This window comes from Symphalangus syndactylus, chromosome 15 (assembly GCF_028878055.3).
Source record: "Symphalangus syndactylus isolate Jambi chromosome 15, NHGRI_mSymSyn1-v2.1_pri, whole genome shotgun sequence".
Lineage (NCBI taxonomy): Eukaryota > Metazoa > Chordata > Mammalia > Primates > Hylobatidae > Symphalangus > Symphalangus syndactylus.
Window position 1 is genome coordinate 83,666,217 of NC_072437.2, and position 20,488 is coordinate 83,686,704.

At 36.3% G+C, this 20,488-nt stretch overlaps 1 protein-coding gene across 14 annotated transcripts in view; it reads right to left on the reverse strand.

Moving 5' to 3' along the window:
• ZC3H13 (zinc finger CCCH-type containing 13) overlaps window positions 1-20,488 on the reverse strand; it is a 98,906-nt gene that overhangs the window by 25,148 nt on the left and 53,270 nt on the right. For all 14 annotated transcript variants that reach the window (XM_055244402.2, XM_055244407.2, XM_055244403.2 and 11 more), the window contains exons 9-11: window positions 7,905-8,215; window positions 4,438-4,902; window positions 111-302 (exon numbers count right to left, since the gene is read on the reverse strand). In XM_055244402.2, the coding sequence (XP_055100377.1) occupies window positions 111-302; window positions 4,438-4,902; window positions 7,905-8,215 (968 nt within the window). The remainder of the gene's footprint in view (window positions 1-110; window positions 303-4,437; window positions 4,903-7,904; window positions 8,216-20,488) is intronic.

Below are 20,488 nucleotides of genomic sequence, written 5' to 3' on the forward strand. Positions count from 1 at the left end.
CACAAGCCTTAAAATATATTTTATATTAAAAAGTAAATTGGTAACTGTTTCAAAAAACAATTCCCCCAATTGATATTGTTCATTATTTAATAAAATTCTGTTTGACAAACCTCTCTCTCTGTTGTCACGACGGTCTCGCTCTCCATGTCTTCTCTCAAAGGAAGAATCCCTTGCTTGATCTCTGTTGTCTCTTTCAGGATATCTGTCTCTTTCAGGATAGCTACTTCGAGTTTCCCAGCTGTCATGATAGTTGCTATTACTACTGTGACTATCAATTTGAGAACCTCTTGAGCCTCGACTTCCTAAACAAAGGATAGACACACAAATGTTTACCACATACACTTTATTCAACAAATTTCATCAGTCACAATCTTTCCTCCTAAAAACCACCAATATATATATTTAATATTCCAAAGTGTGGTAATCACTCCTGAAAAGAGTATCAAGCAATGAATCAGAACAATCAAGGTGTCCAATGACTGACCTGAGTAGACAAAGTCCCAGTTTTCCCTATCTATATAAAAGTCATACGATAAAATCATAAAATAATAAGATTCATTAAAATTAACCTGTCCCCCCAAAAAGACAAAAAATAAAAACTATTTCTTCATATCTAATTCACAGATATATAAAAATAATGAAAGAAAAAAATGGGTACATATTATTGCTTAAATACAGTTTACAGTGAAAACGTCCCAACATAGAACACCAATGTTAATGACAACATTAAATTGTATGTGAAAATTTTCATTAACAGATGTGGGAAACAAATGTTCACAGTGGCTTTGTTCATAACAGCCAAAACCTGCAAAATACCCTAATGTCTTTCAATGGATGAATAGTTAAACAAACTGTGGCACACGCATGCCATGGAATACTATTTGGCAATAAAAATAAATGACTGATATATGCAACAACTTGGATGAACCCCAAGAAAAAATTATGCTGAGTGAAAAAGCCAATCTCAACAGGATACATATAGCATTATTCTATTTACGAGACAATTACAGGATAAAGGACACATAAGAGGTTGCCAGGGGTCAGGGCCGGGGGCCAGAGAAGGGTTGTGGCTATAAAGAGGTAATAAAAAGGAATCTTAGGATGTTATAGATGAGTATCTTGACTATGGAAATGGGCTACACATATGATAAAACTGCATAAAGCTATATACAGACACACACCCGAGTGCATGTATACTGGTGAAATCTGAATAAACTCTATGGATTGTACCAATGTCAATTGTTTGGTTTTGATACTATGCTATAGGTAAGATGTTAGATGTTAACATTGGAGAAGTTGGAAGAAGGATAAACAAAGTTTCCCTGTACATTTATTTGCAATCTCCTGTGAATTCCTAATTACTTCAAAACAAAATGAAATTAAAAAAAACTTTTTTTGAGCAGCGAGGGTTAGGAGTAGAGAAAGAAACAGTACTGGGGCTGTGATAATTTAGGAATATCTGGCAAAAATAAAGACAGAAACTCTGAGGGCCCTGCCCTCAACCTCATAGAATTATCACAGATAAATCTTGACAAAGATGAGTTCACTCCAAACTTAAAAGAACATATGACAAACCAACCCACCCAAAGCCAGAATCAAAAAGCACTTCCCCAAGATTTAAAAAACAAACAAAAACACAAAGAATATAAATGTAACAGGCTTTTGAGACCTAAAAGAATTACAGCATGATTCTACGGGTATTTTAATAATCAAAACAGCTGTGAAAAATATTTTAATAATTAAAGACCAGGAAGAAAAAATTTAAAACATTTTTAAAGACTACAAAAAGGCTACATATAACATCTAGGAATGAATGGATTAACCGTCAGATTAGATGCAGCTAAGAAAAAATTGGTAAACTAGAAGTTAAGCCTGAGAATATGACCTAGCGGCGAAACAGATGAGATGAAAAATTTGAAAGTTAAGAATGAAAGAAGATACAATAAGGAGATTTAATCTGTCTAAAACTATATGTTGTTTAGAGTTACATTTAAAAAAAAATTAAGCCTGAAAGGATGGAAAAAGATATATCAAACAAATATTAACCAGAAGACAGCTGCCAGCAAAACAATCTTCAAGAAAAATACAGGCTGAATGCCCTTTATCTGAAATGCTTGGGACCACAGGTGTTTTGGATTTTGGAATATTTGCATTATATTGGTTCAGCATCCCTAATCTGAAAAATTGGAAATCCAAAATGCTCCAATAAGCATTTCCTCTGAGTGTTATGTCAGCTCTCAAAAAGTCTGGATTTTATCAGAGTTGCTAGTGGCTACAGTAAAAAAAAAAATTACATTAAAAAGTTTTAGATTTTGGAGCATTTCAGATTAGGGATGCTCAACCTGAACCTGGCATAAACAGTCATTCTATAATGAATAAAGAAATAAGTAACTCATCTTACGTGTACCTAATAGCAAAGCCTCAAAATATTCAAACAAAAAAAGATCAAACTATAAGAAGAAATCAACGAATCTACAAATTCCACAATGATAGTGGAAGACTGAACTCACCTCTCTGTAATGACAGAACAAGCAGACTAAGAAAAATTACATGTAGATTTGAAAGTGTAGTTAAACAAACTTTATCTTAGAGAAACACTTTGCATTCAACCATTACAAATGCAACTCCTTTGAAAACATATGCAGAACACATAAAAACAGACCACTGAGCCACAAAATAAGAGTTAACAAATACATATCCCAAAGAACTGACTTTCAACAGAGTATTTTCTGACAACTAAAATGGGGGGAGAGAACTTAATCCTTAACACAATAAAAAGTATCTGCAAAAATCTACAAACACCATACTTAGTAATAAAATGCCAGCAATAATCCTTTAAAATCTGAAACAAAGCAAAGCCCACTCTACTTATATTTAACACTGTATTGATAAAGATACTCAGCAGGTTACTGACAGAAAATTAATAATCAGAAAAGAAGAGCCAAATCAGTCTGTTCCTAGGAACATTTGTTAAGAGAATCTAATTAGATCAAGAAAATACAGCAACATTATTTAAATGTAATATTAATACACAAATGCCAATTACCATTTCCATGTACCAACAAAGCATTAGAAAATGCAATGTTTTAAAAGACACCATTTACTGACATATGTACACAGTTATTCACTAAAGCACTGTTTGAAAGAGATAAAGACTGGAAAACCAAAATACCCAGTAATGCAGCACTTGCTGACTTTATGGTATATATTCTACAATAGAAAACAAGTGCCAAAAGAAGAAAATAGCTGTTTACTACAAAGAAAGACATGAAAGATATTTTTACTAGTTGAAAATAGTAAGACATAAAACAGTATATAGTTTTTTCCAGTGCTTTTAAAAATTATTTTTGTAAAACCAGAGGGGAAGACAAATGGATATATATCTGCTTGTGTAAAATGTTTTTTGGGAAGAATATATACAAAGCTGGCAAAAGAGTGGTCAGGGTACAATGGAGGCTTTTCACTATATATCCTTTTATACATTCAAAATTTTGAACCATGTAAATGCATAATTTAAAAATTTTTTTATCTTATAAAATGTAAAAGTACTATTTACAATGGCAACAAAAATAGAGGATACCCAGGAAAAAAAATGTAAAAATATTAATGGGAAATATTATAAATTGATTAAGTTGATGCATTGAAATAAAAATCCAACAGTTTTTTTATGAAATTAAAAACTGTTTTCTAAAATTGATATGAAAAAGTAAAAGGTCAAGAAAAGACAAGGCAGCTCAAAGAAGCTAAAGGACCCTCAACACAAATATGAAGCTGTAATACTGACTAAGGATTGACTAACAGAACAATGGAAAGAATAAAAGTGATCAAAGTTCTGCAGCAGTGTTTGGGGAGAGGAGAGAAAAGCAGGTGGAGGTAAAGAGAGGTCATGATAATTAAGTCTCAGCAGTTTGGAAATAGTTACAATATATTTAAGTCATTTGGGTGATGGCAAATTCTTTTCATGAAAAGAAAAATGGCTCAAGATAATGGCATGTGGCAGTTTCACAGGGTCTGAAGCAAGTACAAATCCTGAAGAATACACAAATCAGTCATTTCTGATGCCAACAATTTTGAAAACCCACCACTTTAATCCTACTTTAATTTAATGAACATTTTATCATATTTATACCTATTTAACAGAAAGCAACTTCCTCGTGACTCTACTTTTTTGTCTGATAGTGATTTTCTTAGTGTTCCACATTAATCAAGATGATAGGCATGACTGGATATAATTGGAGGGGTCTAGCTCAAGCTCCATTTATCTTTTGCTATTTTAACTAGTAATTCCAATTAGAAATTTATAAGGAAGACTACAAGTTCAATTAAAAATTACTGTGACAAAATGATAACGAATGTAAGAAACAACATATTAGAAATCTTAGGAGATTTTATACTTTCTATATAAGATACAGTTCATTGACAAGTCAAAAACCTTACCCTTTTCAGGTAACTCAGGAACTCTCCCCCTACTTCTGCCCATTCGGTCATTTCTAATTTCACTTCGAGACTCATTTCTGGACTCATTCCTTATTTCCGTACGAGAACTTTCTTCTCTCAAATGGTTTCGGCCATAACTCCGGGATTCTTCTGGATATGTATCTTCCTTTCGATGAGTATCTCGACCTTCACGGTCCCTGTAGTCATGGGCATCACGAGTGGACCGAGAATCTCTGGGATCACGGCTCTCTTTGGTATCTCTGCTATAATCCCTCATCTCCCTTGAGTCCCGCATGTCTCTGGAGTCTCTCAGTTCCCTTCGGTCCCTAGTATCTCTGGCATCTCTCCGATCCCGACCATCTCGAGGTTCTCTGTCATCTCTGTGGTCTCTAGAAGAGCTCTGATCCTGTTCATACTCTCGTTCTTCTCTTGAGTCCTTGTCTCTGTCTCGTTTGCCCCTAGTATCTGTAATGCAATTTTGGAAATCGACTGTAATTGCTTTTACAAAGTTTCAGGAAACTAGAAAATATATTTAATACAGAACTTTAAAAATTTTATTACAATGACGATTCATGTTCTTTGCAAAAAATAAACAAGAAGCTAAAATTCCAAAGATAATTAACACTTGATAATAATGTTCTTCATTAGATAAACTCTGAACATGAATTTCCTCTGCCCCAACTTACCTATACTTACAGATCCTAAACAACTGAAACAAATAAGTTCATCTCCTATCATTGATGGCTTACTTTTCAGAAACCACTTTTAGATACAAAGACACTTCGGTTACTTTAATCTTTTCTATCAACTATTAAGCTAGGCTAAACTAGACCATATGTGACCTCCTCAAATGTACTTAAGCACTTCAGGGTAGCCTATGGTTAGTAAGCTAGCTGATTGAGTGATACTGTTATTCACTCTCTTTTCCTGCACTGTTTAATGGTATAACACTCATGTGTGCAAGTCTTTAAAGCTTTCTCTACTTAGAGCATTTTCTAGCTGGGTGTGGTGGCATGTACCTACAGTGCCAGCTACCTGGGAGGCTGAGGTAGGAAGATCGCTTGAATCCAGGAGTTTGAGTTCAGCCTGGGCAACATAGTAAGATGAGACTTTTTCTCTTTAAAATAAACAAAAAAGCATTTCATACAAAAAAATAAATGCTTGCACTTTTAAAGCTGGACTGAACCACACTGATTATCTAAACAAACCATGTCATTTTATAATAAAGAAATAGAGGCCCAAAACTTAGATGGCTTAGTCAACCCCATAATTTGCAAAGATTAGAAACCACTCTTTACATATATTTAGAAAGGGCACAAATTGATTATAACAAATCTGATATGAAGCCAAAGAATTAACAAGAGAACCTCAAAGAATAAATTCTGCCCTTTTTATCAGATTCTTCTGCAAGTTGCTCTTACACTCTGGAATTGCCCTAGTCTGAGGCTATTTTGGCAACTCTAGAAGCCTCATGCCCAAAACATTGTAAGTTTACCTCCTTTTCTCTTTGTCCCTAGTGGCTAGGCCCACAGACTTTCTCATGGACCCAAACATCTTGTAACCACAAGGCCCTTAGACCCTCATCAATAACCTATCTTCCCCACCAATTCCTTTGTCCATATATCCATATCCACAAATCCTGTTTAAGGACAAAGGCAAGAGGCAAAGATCTGACATATCTCCATCCCTTTCTGTGCATATCTTTCACTTCTACTCCTCCCCCAATACCAACTGTACCTGAAAATGTGTTCACTTAGTGCCAGATCTTTTTCTCATGATGCGCCCATCTGTCTTTACAAATATGTCTAGGTACTGTATTTTCTTCTTTACCTACCTCCCTATCCTTCCACCGAAATTATCTTTATTTCAGAAAATGACATCTAAATAGAGAGGAACAATTGCCTGCTAAATCTCCCGTATGGAAGGTTAAACAGACATCTTCCTTACAAAGAACTTAAAATGCCTATGATTTAAGTCCCTTCTTAACACAAGCATTCCTATGAGACTCAATTGCTTATTATTTTCCCTTCATTAGTATGCTTAATAATGTTAATGGAGTTTTCATTCAATAAGTAGTCATTAAATATGTACTATATTCCTGGTCAACTCTAGTTGTTAAATATCTTATTAAAGTTTATAGAAAGGTACAATATAAGAGAATTTTTCCATCTTACCAATGTTTCATAAATACTGCTGTGCTGACCTAGTTCCAAAATCATACATACAAAAAAAAAATTCTATCAAATAGGTGCTTTCTCCAATCCCTGCCTATTTTCTTGAATATCATTCTCATCCGCCATTTTCTTGAACAAAAGAACCCGACTGATTATTGCTTGCACTGTTGATAAGAAGAGAATACTAAATTCAACATGTTTCATAGGAGACTGCTGTACTCCACTCACCGAGAGGCGCTTAAAGTGCATATTAAATATAAATGTTGTCACAAGTAAGCATTTCCTGAGTACTTACTATGTTAAAAAACGAACACAGGAGAAGTTAGAAAACAGACTTGTTAAGTTAAATCTACAAAGACCAGAAGCTTAGACAAGAAGTAAAGAGATGAGAGCTATTAAACAGGCTTTATTGCCAGGTAACAATAAAATCTCAGCTTGAATATGGAGTAGCAAATCCAAAGTTAACTTAATTCTCAGGGATCTAGAAAGGAAAACTGCTTTGCTTACTTCTTTATTACGACCTAGAAATTTGATTACTTGGTTTGCAATGACCTTCTACAATTCCCCCCAGCCCTCACTCCTTTATCAAAACACTTCTGATGCTTTCAAACTATGCTCTCTGATTTGTTGCTTTTCTTCCCTTCACCTCCTTGTTTTCAAAAGACATTAACTTAGCGAATGAAAAGGATGCTCTAAGAATCAGATGGCCAAAAATTTCTAGAACTTGAGAGTACTTACTCAGCAGAAAATCTTGTATTATTATTATTATTGTTATTATTTTTGAGATGGAGTCTTGCACTGTTGCCCAGGCTGGAGTACGGTGGCGCAATCTTGGCCAACTGCAAGCTCCACCTCCCAGGTTCAAGCAATTCTCCTGCCTCAGCTTCCCGAGTAGCTAGGACTACAGATGCATGCCACCATGCCTGGCTAATTTTTTGTATTTTTAGTAGAGACGGGGTCTCACCATATTAGCCAGGATGGTCTCAATCTCCCTACCTCATGATCCGCCCACCTCGGCCTCCCAAAGTATTGAGATTACAGGCGTGAGCCACTGCACCTGGCCAGAACATCTTAACTAAAGAAAGCACCAGCTTAGCATACCTGTAAATACCAACTTGTATACACCTAATAGCTAACATTCCCATGTTGTTAAGCATCTCCTATTGCCCTCAAGAATTCTAGTCTGTGTGTTACAGAAGACTTAACATAGCAAAGTCTTTCTCCATCTCTTATTACAACCATAAAGCTGGATGTTCAATTTTTCAATTAAAAAAATTGAAGTACAGTACACACCTTCCCTCCTTTCATGACGGCGATCATGAGACTGTGAAGTTCGTTCATGATCATGTCTCCCTTTCTCTCGCATTGGAGAGCGATGTCTTGGAGGACTCTGCTTTCTCTGGGGAGAAGATAAAGAATGTGAAGGATAAGGAGAGGCAGAGCGTCGTAAAGGTGGAGTTAGTGTCCGCTGATAAGATGGTGAAGGAGTTCTTTTTCGACGAGGAGAAGGAGAATGTCTTTGAATAGATGATCCTGATTGTGAGGAAGATGAGTGATGTCTAGAAGATATAGGAGAATGATGCTGTCCTGCTGGGGAAGTAGACCTACAAGAGAAAACAGTAACAATAAAACATGTATTCAAGAGCTTCATTTCTAGCCAAAGGAAAATCTTTAAAAACAAAAAAGTGAATGTGAAAGTATAGACAATAACTTCAGGATAAATTTTAATTCACAATGCTGTAAAATTCTAAGTCAGTCACTTTTTTAACAATGTGACTTAACTTTAAGTCAACTAGAAGCGACAGTTCAAGAAGAGATATGCGGTGCTTTTCTCCCAGGCTTTGGTGCCAAAGTACACTGCATTTTCCAACATACACCATATACCCTAACTTAAAGTATGGAATTCACTCTGATAATCTCTGACAGTGTGAACAAGTACTTAGAGGGAGAAAACCCACAAACTATGGCAAAACATACTACTGAGATCTAGAGAGAAAGTGGCTTTGAGAATGCCTGTAAATTCATGGCTATGGGAAAAGCCATGCTAGCTGATGCTAGCTAGCATCAGCTAAGGCAAACAAAAAGTCCACGCTGCATGGGTTGACATTTAGGACGTGAAAGAATCCTAGAATTAAGGAAAGGATAACAAAATATATACTGTCTTTAACTTAAGTAATCTGCCTTCACTGTGGGAAGCACAAACTGAGAGTTAGTTCATAGTTCTTGGTTCAACTAAGGCCTTCCCTATTCCCTTCAAATCATTTTCTTTCACTGCTACCAGAGAAACAACACATAACCTCATGAAACAGATGTGATCATTAAGCACATCTGAATCAATCCTAGAGTCTACTATACCTGGGTCCCGTCCAAACTTCTGTGCAATAAGTAAGAAGCAGCAGGAAATAATGTTTAAAAAATAACATTCTAGACATGCCCAGATAAATATTCCTCAAAGCAATCATCTCAAGAGCTAAAAGCTTATTAAAAAAATTCTGATTTTTTAAGTCAAAGTATTTCTGTAATTATCTTCAGTGTCTATGATAAATTTTTTTTAGTATGTGCAATGACGGCACAAATCATTACTAATTCTAAACCAGTTTCTCAACCTTAGCACTACTGACATTTTGTACTGGGTAACTCTTTGGAGGAGGGGGAGTGTCTTGCACATTATATATAGGATGTTTAACAGCATCCCTGGCCTCAACTCACTAGATGCCAGTAGCATCCCTCCCATTCCAAGTTATGACAATAAAAAATTACTCCAGACATTGCCAAATGTCCTCTACCAGGCAAAATCACCCCCAGCTGAGAACGACTACCTTAAACTATGTTTATAAATGATGCCTTAGTAAACCCTTTATCAAAAAAAGGTTTCAATCTATAAACTATGTTACTAAGTCAGGAAAGTGATCTAATATATTAGAAAGAATATGCAGAAAAGAATTTAGGCAAATGAAAATACCTCTGGGTGGCAGTAAATAAAAAGTCAGCTAACTAGAACACTACACTCAAACATCAAGTTTTCTGTGACCTGATTAATGTTTTATACTTTTAATAAAATAGTGATTCCTTCCTAACATAAAAAGATAAGCCATAAGCTACTAAAATTTAATTGACTCTAAATAGAAATTTATTAACTTAACAGCTAATATGAGTGGAAATACTCAATGGGTCTTAGCCAAATTTGGAAAACCATTTATGATCAATGCCTATCTAAACGCATCCTACTGAACAGAAAAATCACTGCAAGAGTAAAAATTAGAGTCAGTATTGTCTGGTTGTTTTCATTTTCAATTTCAATTTCAATGTCATTAGGTTCTAGTAAATTTTGGGGTGGACGGAGAGGCGGGGGCGGGGGAAGGTCTCGCTGTTGCCCAGGCTAGAGTACAGTGGCATGATCATGGCTCACTGCACTCTTGGCTTTCTGGGCTCAAGTGATCCTCCCACCTCAGCCTCCTGAGTAGCTGGGACTACAGGCACATGCCACCACACTCAGCTACTTTGTTTTATTTTTTATAGAGACAAGGTCTCACTATGTTGCCCTGGTTGGTCTTGAACTCCTGGGCTCAAGCCATCATTCTGCCTCAGCCTCCTAAAGTGCTGGGATTATAGGCATGAGCCACCATGCTTGATGGTTCTTGTCAATTTAAAAAACTAAAGAATGAATGGTTCTCCACTGAACTGGTATTTTGGTTACTTCTGTGTTTATTTCTGGGGTATACTTAAAATTGTTTCAAGAATGTCTACAATAGCCTTGAGTTATTAGTTCATAAAACTTAAACAAAACAGTTCATATATACTACCTTTAAAAAACACATTAGGGTCCAATCACATTTCTATTCAACTTGATGGCTATAGCATGGAAGAAAAAACTTCAAACTTAGGATAATCAGGCTATCACATTAAGGTCAGAACACTAATGTGTTGTCAAATAATGGCTTCAACTTTTTAATCATATTTTCTTCTTACTCGACCTTCACCTATGTCCATTCTGCATATATAAAAGGAACGATTCTAAGTAACAAAACTGTCTTGAAATCTGGTGAAAATTAATAGTACTTTGGCTATAGACTATTACAGAGCTATAGTAAAGTACTTTTCCACTTAGAATAGAAGTAACTTCAGATTAATTCATCTTATGCTTTATAATTGGCTGGTTTCTTATCTGAGGGAAAAAAATTAGTGAAACTTGAAATTCAAATAAAGAAAAAAGGAAATTTTATTTAATGAAGAGAAGCTTAATACCTTAAAACAAAAACCTGTATAATGTAAGCAAGAGCACTGTGATTTATTGTATACAGGGAAAAGTTGATCTTTAGTCTGACTAGATTCCAATCAAACATGATTCCATGTCATGGAATCTGACTAGATTCCAATCAAACATTTTTAGTGCTGCCATAATTAGGATATGGCGTGGTGTGGAATGAGAATATTCAGGGTATATTTCATTTTGGGAAAAAATGTGAAAAGTTAAGACATTTAAAAGTAAAAACTCCTCTCATTCAAGATGCAAGTAATTTCACCTGCAAACTAATAGGTTTACCCCAGCCTTACTTAAAAATAGTAACACCAATGTTTCTCTCAAAAAATGGTTTCTATTTCTCAAATATGAAAATATGCTTACATAATGCACTAACATTCATATTTTAACCTTTAAAATCATGTAAAATGTATACATTTTTAAAAAACAAAGGTAATATGGGCACTACCAAAATCATCTCTGTTTTCAGTGATAAAATACAACATAATACACATTTCACAAGTAGAAATATTTAGGTTCTATTATTTTACATATGAAGTTTATACTTATTAAATCATTTTAATTCACTCAACAAATTAAGTGAGCACATACTAAGCTCCAAGTATTATTTTTGGCAATGAGGATACAGAAATGAAGAGAACAAAACCACTAACACGACAATAGTAATGACATTAATAATAGCAAGTAACATATATTGCTAGTATGTGCGTGACACTATTTTAAGTGCTTGTGATATATTAACTCAATCTTTATGACAATCTAATAAGGTAACTGAATGTGATGGTTAATTTTATGTGTCAACTTAATCCATTTATGCCTAGTGTTCCATTATTGGAATGCTAAGCTTGTGGGAGTTATTTATATCCTACTGCTCAAGGTCATGGACAAGGTCTGATTTTTCACAAAAAAATTTGCAACTTCTGGCATAACTGGGTTAACTGGGTCATGGAATGCCCAGATATCTGGCTAAACGTTATTTCTGGGCACATCTGTGAGGGCTTCCTAAAAGAGTCTGGCATTTGAATCAGCAAACTGAGTAAAGCAGATGGCCCTGACCAATGTGTGTATCATCCGATCTACTGAGGGCCTGAACAGAACAAAAAGATGAAGGAAGGTTACATTCTCTGTTTGCCTGACTGCTTGAGCTGAACGTTGATCTGCCCTTGCTTCTCAGGTCTTACACTCTGAATGGAGGCAGCTTTCTACCTCTCACGCTTCTGAATTACACCACCAGCTTTCCTGGGTCTCCAGCTTGCAGCCAGATCATAGGGCTTTATAGCCTCCATAATTGCATGAGCCAATTCCTTAAGTAAATCTCATTCTAGACATATCTTCTATTGGTTCAGTTTCTCTGGAAAACCTTGACTAATACATTGAGGGAGAACTGGAAACCAGTCTATCTAGTAACAGAGTCTATGATCTAGGGAGCAAACCAACAATGACAAAGCAAGACAATTTCTGCTAATTAATGTAACAACGTTTATACAAAAGGACAACAAAATAGAACCGTTAGGTCCAAAAAAACCACAAAAAGAATATGCTTTTTACTTTTGGAGTTTAAAAACAATCTACATGTGTGTGGCAGGAATACCGGCTATTTGTCTTTTTCTAACCCTTGATCACAAAACACAAAAACTATGTCAGGGTGACTACTCTAGGTTGCTTGGTAAGGAAAGGACCTTTACTAGAGGATATATTTGAGCCAAGTGCTGAAGATCTGAGGGAAGAGCTTTAGGATCAATAAGCACAAAGGAGGTAGGAGGGATCTTGATGTATAAGAATAGAAAGAAGCCAAGTGGAACCACAATTTAGGAGAGAACAGTCTCATGAGGGAATCAGTAAGCAGGCAGAGCCAGATATGGGCTACAGGTCATGGTAAAAGTCCAGATTTTATTCTAAGCATGAGAGAAAGCACTGGAGAGTGTTAAGCAGGTAAGTGCCACTTAAAATATAACAAGATCTTACTCGTCTAAATAAACCTGTAAGATGAAAAAAGAAAATGCTTCTGTGTGATTTGTTTTACACCTAGTAGCTTGCTACTCTTTTGCAGCAGGGTAAATACTCCCTGGAAACGGAATCATTTCTAACTGAACAATCTTACAGAACTAGGAGGGCATTTGTCTGTGGGAATCTTTTAAAAGATCACTACTCCATAAATACATAATGATACTTGTAAAACAGATTTGATTAAAAAAAACCTCATATAAGTTCTAGATAATACAAGAAAATATTCACTAAGGTACTAATGATTTTGTTCAGATTTCATTTTTGCATGCACAAATGCAGTATGGTTGACTCTTGAACAACATAGGGTCCACACTTAGTATGAGTTTACTTCTGCCTCTGCCAGCCTTGAGACAGCAAGAACAGCCCCTCCTTTTTGCACTTCTCCTAGCCTCCTCAAAGGGACAATCTTTATAATGATCCATTTCCACTTAATGAATAGTAAATATATTTTCTCTTCCTTATGATTTTCTTAATATTTCCTTTTCTTTAGCTTACTTTGTAATAACAATACAGTACATAATACAAATAACATATAAAATATGTGTTAATCAAATGTTTATGTTATCAGTAAAGTTTCCAGTTAACAGTAGGCTATTAGTAGCTAAGTTTGGGGGGAGTCAAAAGTTACACAAGGATTTTCAACTGTACAGGGGTTGATCCCCCTACCCCTTCATTGTTCAAGGGTCAACTGTAATTTCAAAAGTTTCAATTTCAGAATAAAAAATGTTAAAGACAACCCTTAAATTAGCCCATCCTTTAATGATATTCAAATACAGAATAATTTAACAACTAATACTTTCATGAAACGTGGTTCAAGGTAAAAGCCTTACATAGACTTATTCAACAACACGGCTTGAACTAAAAACTGTACCTACCAATGTGATCAAGGGTTAGAAAAAAACAAATAGCTGGAATTCCTGCCACACACGTGTGGATTGTTTTTAAGCTCCCAGAGTAAGAGAATCAATATTTAAAATACAATAAAACCCAGAAGCAACACACATTGGCATAAGACAACTGGCTCCTTCCACTTGGTGGAACCAGTTAAAGTTACTACTTTCTGCTGGGGATAGGGCAGGGTGGCAAGAATATGAAGCAGAGGACCAAACCACGCCAAGAAACAGTACGTAATCCAGTTTTGGGAGAGGAAGGTGCAGAAGTCCCCAATCTGCATTTCCCAGACATAATACCTTCCCAGATCAGGCCACTGGGTGCCAAGCAAGGGAGATTTCTGAAATCCCTGCCAATGGCCTGGAAATTCCATCTAGTCACAGGAGCCAAAATTATTCCCATGGTCATTTAACTATCAGTGAAAAAAATAAAAAAAATGCCACCACCTGGCACCAAACCACAGCCAGATTAGGATGGATTTTGACAGTGCAGGTGGAGGCTATTTTATTAATGTCATTATAACACAGCCCTACATTCTTTACAGAATTGACTCTATATTATGTATTTCTGACTGAATCAATTATTGGAATAGGACTAAACTTCCGAACCACCAGCTGCTACCAAAAACCTCTCTGAGACTTCCTCAAGTCTCCAATTTTGCAAAGCACGTTGGACAAAAGCTAAAAGTACAATTATTTAGGGTCATAAACTCTTTCTAGATATGAGTTTCTCTCCTGAATTCAACAAATTTTCCCAACATCACACCTACTAAAGAGAGTCCAAGCCTTGGTTAACTTGACTAAATGTGAAAGGCTTCTTTTTTATCCATTGTGAATGAGTTGTTTTGATGTTTATAATATGATTTCATTCTTAACACAAGCCTTTCATAAGCTTAGTGTGCAATATAATCATGTTTGGCTGTATTACAAACCCCACATATTTGGAAACACTATTTTACACACATACACCCACACCCCACCACATTATTCTACTTGTACTAACAAAGCTTTTGGAAATATTTTTGCTCACTGCTGCAATACCAGCTTTAGAACAGGTACTCAAGTAACTGTTGGATGAATAAATGAATTAGCACTTTTACTTCAGCACACCTCCCCCTAGTAAGCTTTCTGAGGCCCCACCAGAAGCAGATGCTGGAGCCATGTTTGTACAGCCTGCGGAACCACGAGCCAATTAAACTTCTTTTCTTTGTAAGTTACCTTGTCCCAGGTTATTTCTTTATAGCAATACTAGAACGACCTGATCCAACTACTATCAAGTAATAAGCAGATTTCTACATTCAGGTAATTGTGTTGGAATGATGGTTTTTTTAGTTAGCTATGCTCTGAGTACTATTTTTTCATTTGACCACAGAGTCCTACAACCTAGCATTATGATTAAAACATATCACCTGTCAGTAGAATCATACTGAAACCAAAATATCTGGCAGAATGAGCGACATGCAATTGTCAGATAATTTTTCTCATTATTATCCAAGAAGATTTTGCGTTTAAACCCTTGTTCCTGAAATACTACTAATGTATTAGTTTACTTTCCTGATTTAGCATGGGAAACTATAAAGAATATATACTAATATAAGTGAGTACACTGATAAAAGCAAGTATTACAGATCTACGAAAAGATCATTATAAATATTCAATTTAGGATTATCTAGACATAATAGGTTAGGAATATTGACACACAGTATTCCCCTCAAAAATTATCTTTCTGACTAAACACCTAAAAGAAACTTAATTTCCCTTTGATTTACGTCTCTTCTAAACAACTTACAGGAAAAAAAATTAGTTTAGTTTGTTGAGTTCCCACTACAATAGGCCCAGCTTACCTGCTGTTTTGCTTTCCCTGGTCAACCATAGTCCAAATATACTAATGGAAACTTCCAGAAATAAACAATTCATATGTTTTAAATTGCACACAGTTCTAACTGGCACCGTGAAATCTTTTGTCGTTCCACTCTACCCCAACCTGGACATGAATCATCCCTTTGTCCAGCAACTATACACTGTATGCACTTGCTCACTGATCACTTTGTAGCCATCTCAGTTATCAGATTGACTTGCAGTTTGGCAATAACAGTAATTATGCAGTTCGAGTAACCCTTATTTTACTTAATAATGGCCCCAAGTGCAAAGAAGAGTGATGCTGGCAATTTGAATATGCAAAAAAAAAAAAAAGCCATAAAGTACTTCCTTTGAGTGAAAACATGAAAGTTCTTAAGAAGAAAAACTGTATGCTGAGGTTGCAAAAATCTACAATAAGAAAGAATAGTCTATACATGAAATTATGAATAAAGAAAAAGAAATTCATGCATAGTATATACAAGGTTCAGCACTATCTGCCATTTCTGGCATCTACTGGGGGTCTTGGAATGTATTCCCTGAGGATAAGGGGGATAGAAATAGTATTTTACTATTCTCTGTAAAGAGTAGGTCATGGAAAGTTTCTTTTAAAAAAATATTATGGGAAATTGCTATATTTTCTGAAAGCACAGTAATAAATCCATAAGGCTTTTTCTCTGCGTAAATGAGTAGTACTCAGGTTTTGATCAACATTGAATAAATAAATCAAAGCTGAGTAAAGTTAAGTTGGAAGACACTGATAACATTCATTTAAGAGCTGAAGTCTCCAAATTATTCAACTAAAAATTACAAATACTCTGGGAAGAGTACATTTTTAACAAACTTGACATGCCAATGACAGTTTGAGAGGAAAGTACTCAAATCCTTGACATCAGGTTAGTGTCCTAGGCTTCAAGAATGATTTATGATTCTAACATTTTTTTGGAGAAGGGAAAATCATGAACTTTTCTAGAAGGGTATGGGCACTCTCCCTCACCAAAACGCATACACAGGCAAAGTTTTATACATAACTCAAGAAGCTTGTAGACCCCTAAAATCCACCAATGGACTTTGGGTTAAAAGCACCTGATAAAGAACGCTGGACAACTGAGACACAATTATTATCTATTATGAGTAATGGATAATTCAGTAAGCATTAACTGTTACAATTTATTTTTGGATTTGGACAACTGAGACACAGAGAACAGCTAGAAGGATTTAAAGTCAGAGGATCGTGTAGCATTGTTGCATCTCCTATGCCATGTGTATGCACACCTATGCCATGTAAATGGGTAACTCAACAGAGAGCCATCCTTTAAGAAATGTAAGCAACTGCTTATATCCAGTAAGCCTAGTGGGTCATACTTGAAGGGAAAAAAAAAACAAAACCCAAAGCCAAAACCCACGTATTTGGAAACACTATTTTACAAACACACACATACACACACACACCCCATCACTATATTACTTCTACCTGTACTAACAAAACTTTTGGAAATACTTTTGCTCATTGCTGCAATACCAGCTTTAGAACAGGTATTTAAGTAACTGTTGGATGAATGAATTAGCAATTTTACTTAAGCACAACACCTCCTAGTAAACAAAACACTACTAACACGCCCATTATGACATTTAAAGTATTTTTAAAGGGCAATTTTTTCCAAAAGGAATTTAGACATTAACTTTTACTTACATTCCTTATCAATCTGAAGACAGTGACAAAGATACTGTTTAGTTTTAAAATACAGGTACACCTCAGAAACATAGGTTTGGTTCCCACAATAAAGCAAATATCACAGTAAAGTGAGCCACACAAATTTTTTGGTTTCCTAGTACACACACAAGTTATGTTTACACTATACTGTAGTCTTGTAAGTGTACAATAGATTTATATCTAAAAAAGTACAAGCTGGGCGCGGTGGCTCACACCTGTCAACCCAGCACTTTGGGAGGCTGAGATGGGCGGATCATGAGGTAAGGAGATTGACACCATCCTAGCTAACACGGTGAAACCCTGTCTCTACTAAAAATACAAAAAAAAAATTAGCCAGGCGTGGTGGTGGGCGCCTGTAGTCCCAGCTACTTGGGAGGCTGAGGCAGGAGAAGGGCACGAATCTAGGATACGGAGCTTGCAGTGAGCCAAGATTGCGCCATTGCACTCCAGCCTGGGTGACAGAGCGAAACTCCGTCTCAAAAAAAAAAAAAAAGTACATAACTTAATTTTTAAAATACTTTATTGTTAAAGAAATGCTAACAATCATCTAAGCCTTCAGAGAGGTGTAACCATTTTGTGGGTAAGGGTATTATCTTGATGCTGATGGCTGTTGACTGACGAGGATGAAGGCTGCAAAAGGCTGGGGAGGCTGTGGCAATTTCTTAAAATAAGACGATGAAGCCTGTCACACCAATTGACTGTTACTTTCACAAAAGATTTATCTGTAGCATGTGATGCTGTTTGCTAGCATTTTACCCACAGTAGAATTTTCAAAACTGGAGTCGGCTGGGCATGGTGTCTCAAGCCTATAACTACAATGTTTTGGGAGGCCAAGGCAGGATTACTTGAGCCCAGGAGTTCGAGATCAGTCTGGCCAACACAGCGAGACCTCATCTCTACAAAAAAATTTTAAAAATTAGCTGAGTGTGGCGATGCATGCCTGTAAGCCCAGCTACTTGGGAGGTTGAAGTGGCAGGATCACTTCACCACTTGATGGGAGGCGGAGGCTACAATGAGCTGAGATGGCGCCAGTGCACTTAAGCCTGGGTAATAGCGAGACACAGTGAGCTGAGATCGCGCCAATGCACTTAAGCCTGGGTTACAGCGAGAACAAAAAAAAAAAAACAGCACACACATACACAAAAAAACAAACCTGGACTCAATCCTCTCAAACCCTGCTGCTGCTTTGTCAACAAAGTTTATGTGACACTCTAAATTCTTTGGTGTCACTGTCATTTAAAAAAATGTTTCTAGCATCTTCACCAGGAGTAGACTACATCTCAAGAAACCACTTTCTTTGTTCATCCATATGAAGCAACTCCTCATCCGTTCAAGTCTGATCTGAGATTGCAGCAATTAAGTTACATCTTCAGGATCTACTTTTAATTCTAGTTCTCTTGCTATTTTCACCACATTTGCAGTTACTTCTTTCAATAAAGTCTTGAACTTCTCAAAGTCATCCATGAAAGCTGTAATTGACTTCTTTTAACTCCCGTAACTATTAATATTTTGACCTCTTCCTGTGAATGACAAATGTTCTTAATGGCATCTTGAACAGTAAATCCTTTCCATAAAGTTTTCAATTTACTTTGCCCAGATCCATCAGAGGAATCACTATCTATGGCAGCTGTGGCCTTATAAAATGTATTTTTTAAATAAGACTCAAAAGTCAAAATTAGTCTTTGATCCATGGGCTGTAGGGTGCCTTCTGTCTTAACGGGCATGAAACTATTAATCTCTCCTTACATCTTCATCAGAGCTCCTGCGTAAACAGGCACATCATAAACAAACGGTAGTATTTTGAATGGAATCTTTTTTTCTGAGCAATAGGTCTCAATAGTGGGCTTAAAATATTTAGTAAACCATGCTGTAAACAGATGTGCTGTCGTCCATGCTTGTTTTTCCACTTAAGAGCACAGGCAAAGTAGATTTAGCATAATTCTTAAAAATCCTAGGATTTTCAGGATGGTAAATGAGCACTGGCTTCACCTTAAAACCCCCAGCTACACTGGCCCCTAACGAGAGAGTTAGCCTGTTCTTCGGAGCTTTGAAGCCAAGCATTGACTTCTTCTCTCTGGCTATGAACATCTTGGATGGCATCTTCTTCCAATAAGGCTGTATCAACTACACTGAAAATTTGTTTAGTGTGGCCAGCATCAATTATCTTATCTAGATCTTCTGGATAACTTGCTGCTGCTTCTTCATCAGCATGTGCTGCTTCATCTTGCACTTTTGTGCTACGGAGATGGCTCCATTTGTTAAATGTCATAAAGTAGTAACTTCTGCTAACTTCAAACTTTTTTCCTGCAGCTTCCTTACCTCTTTCAGCCTTGAAAGAATTAAAGAGAGTTAGGACCTTGCTCCGGATTAGACTCTGGCTTAAAGGAATGTTGTGGCTGATTTCAATTGTGGCTGCTTTGATCTTTTATCCAGCCCACTCAAACTTCGTCTGCATCAGCAATACGGCTGTTTTGCTTTCTTCTCATTCATGTGTTCATTGGAGCAGCACTTTAAATTTCCTTCAAGAACTTTTCCTTTGCATTCACAACTTAGCTGACAGGCACAAGAGATCTAGCTTGCCACCTAAGTTTTCAATATGCCTTCCTCACTAAGCTTAATCACTTCTAGCTTTTGATTTAAAGTAAGAGGCTCTTCCTTTTTACTTGAACACTTAGAGGCCACTACATGTAGGGTTATTAGTTGGCCTAATTTCAATATTGTTGTGTCTCAAGGAATAGAGAGGCCCAAGGAGATGGTGAGAGACAGGGGACTAGCCAGTCAGTAGGGCAGTCAGAACACACATATTTGCAGATTAAGTTCACTGTTTTATATGGGTGCAGTTCACGACGCCCCAAAACAATTACAATGGTAATGCGACAATTACCGATCACAGTCCACCATAACGGATACAATAATGATGAAAAAGCTTGAAATATTTCAAGAATTACAGAGACACAAAGTGGGCACGTTATTGGAAAAATGGCACTGATAGGCTTGTTTAATGCAGGGATGCCACAAACCTTCCATTTGTAAAAATACACAACATCTGTGAGGTTCAATAAAATTGGTGCGCCTGTAATTTCTTCATTCAGAGTAATGGAGACAAATGAAAATAACGGCCCCACCTAAGAACCTTGGTAATTAAATT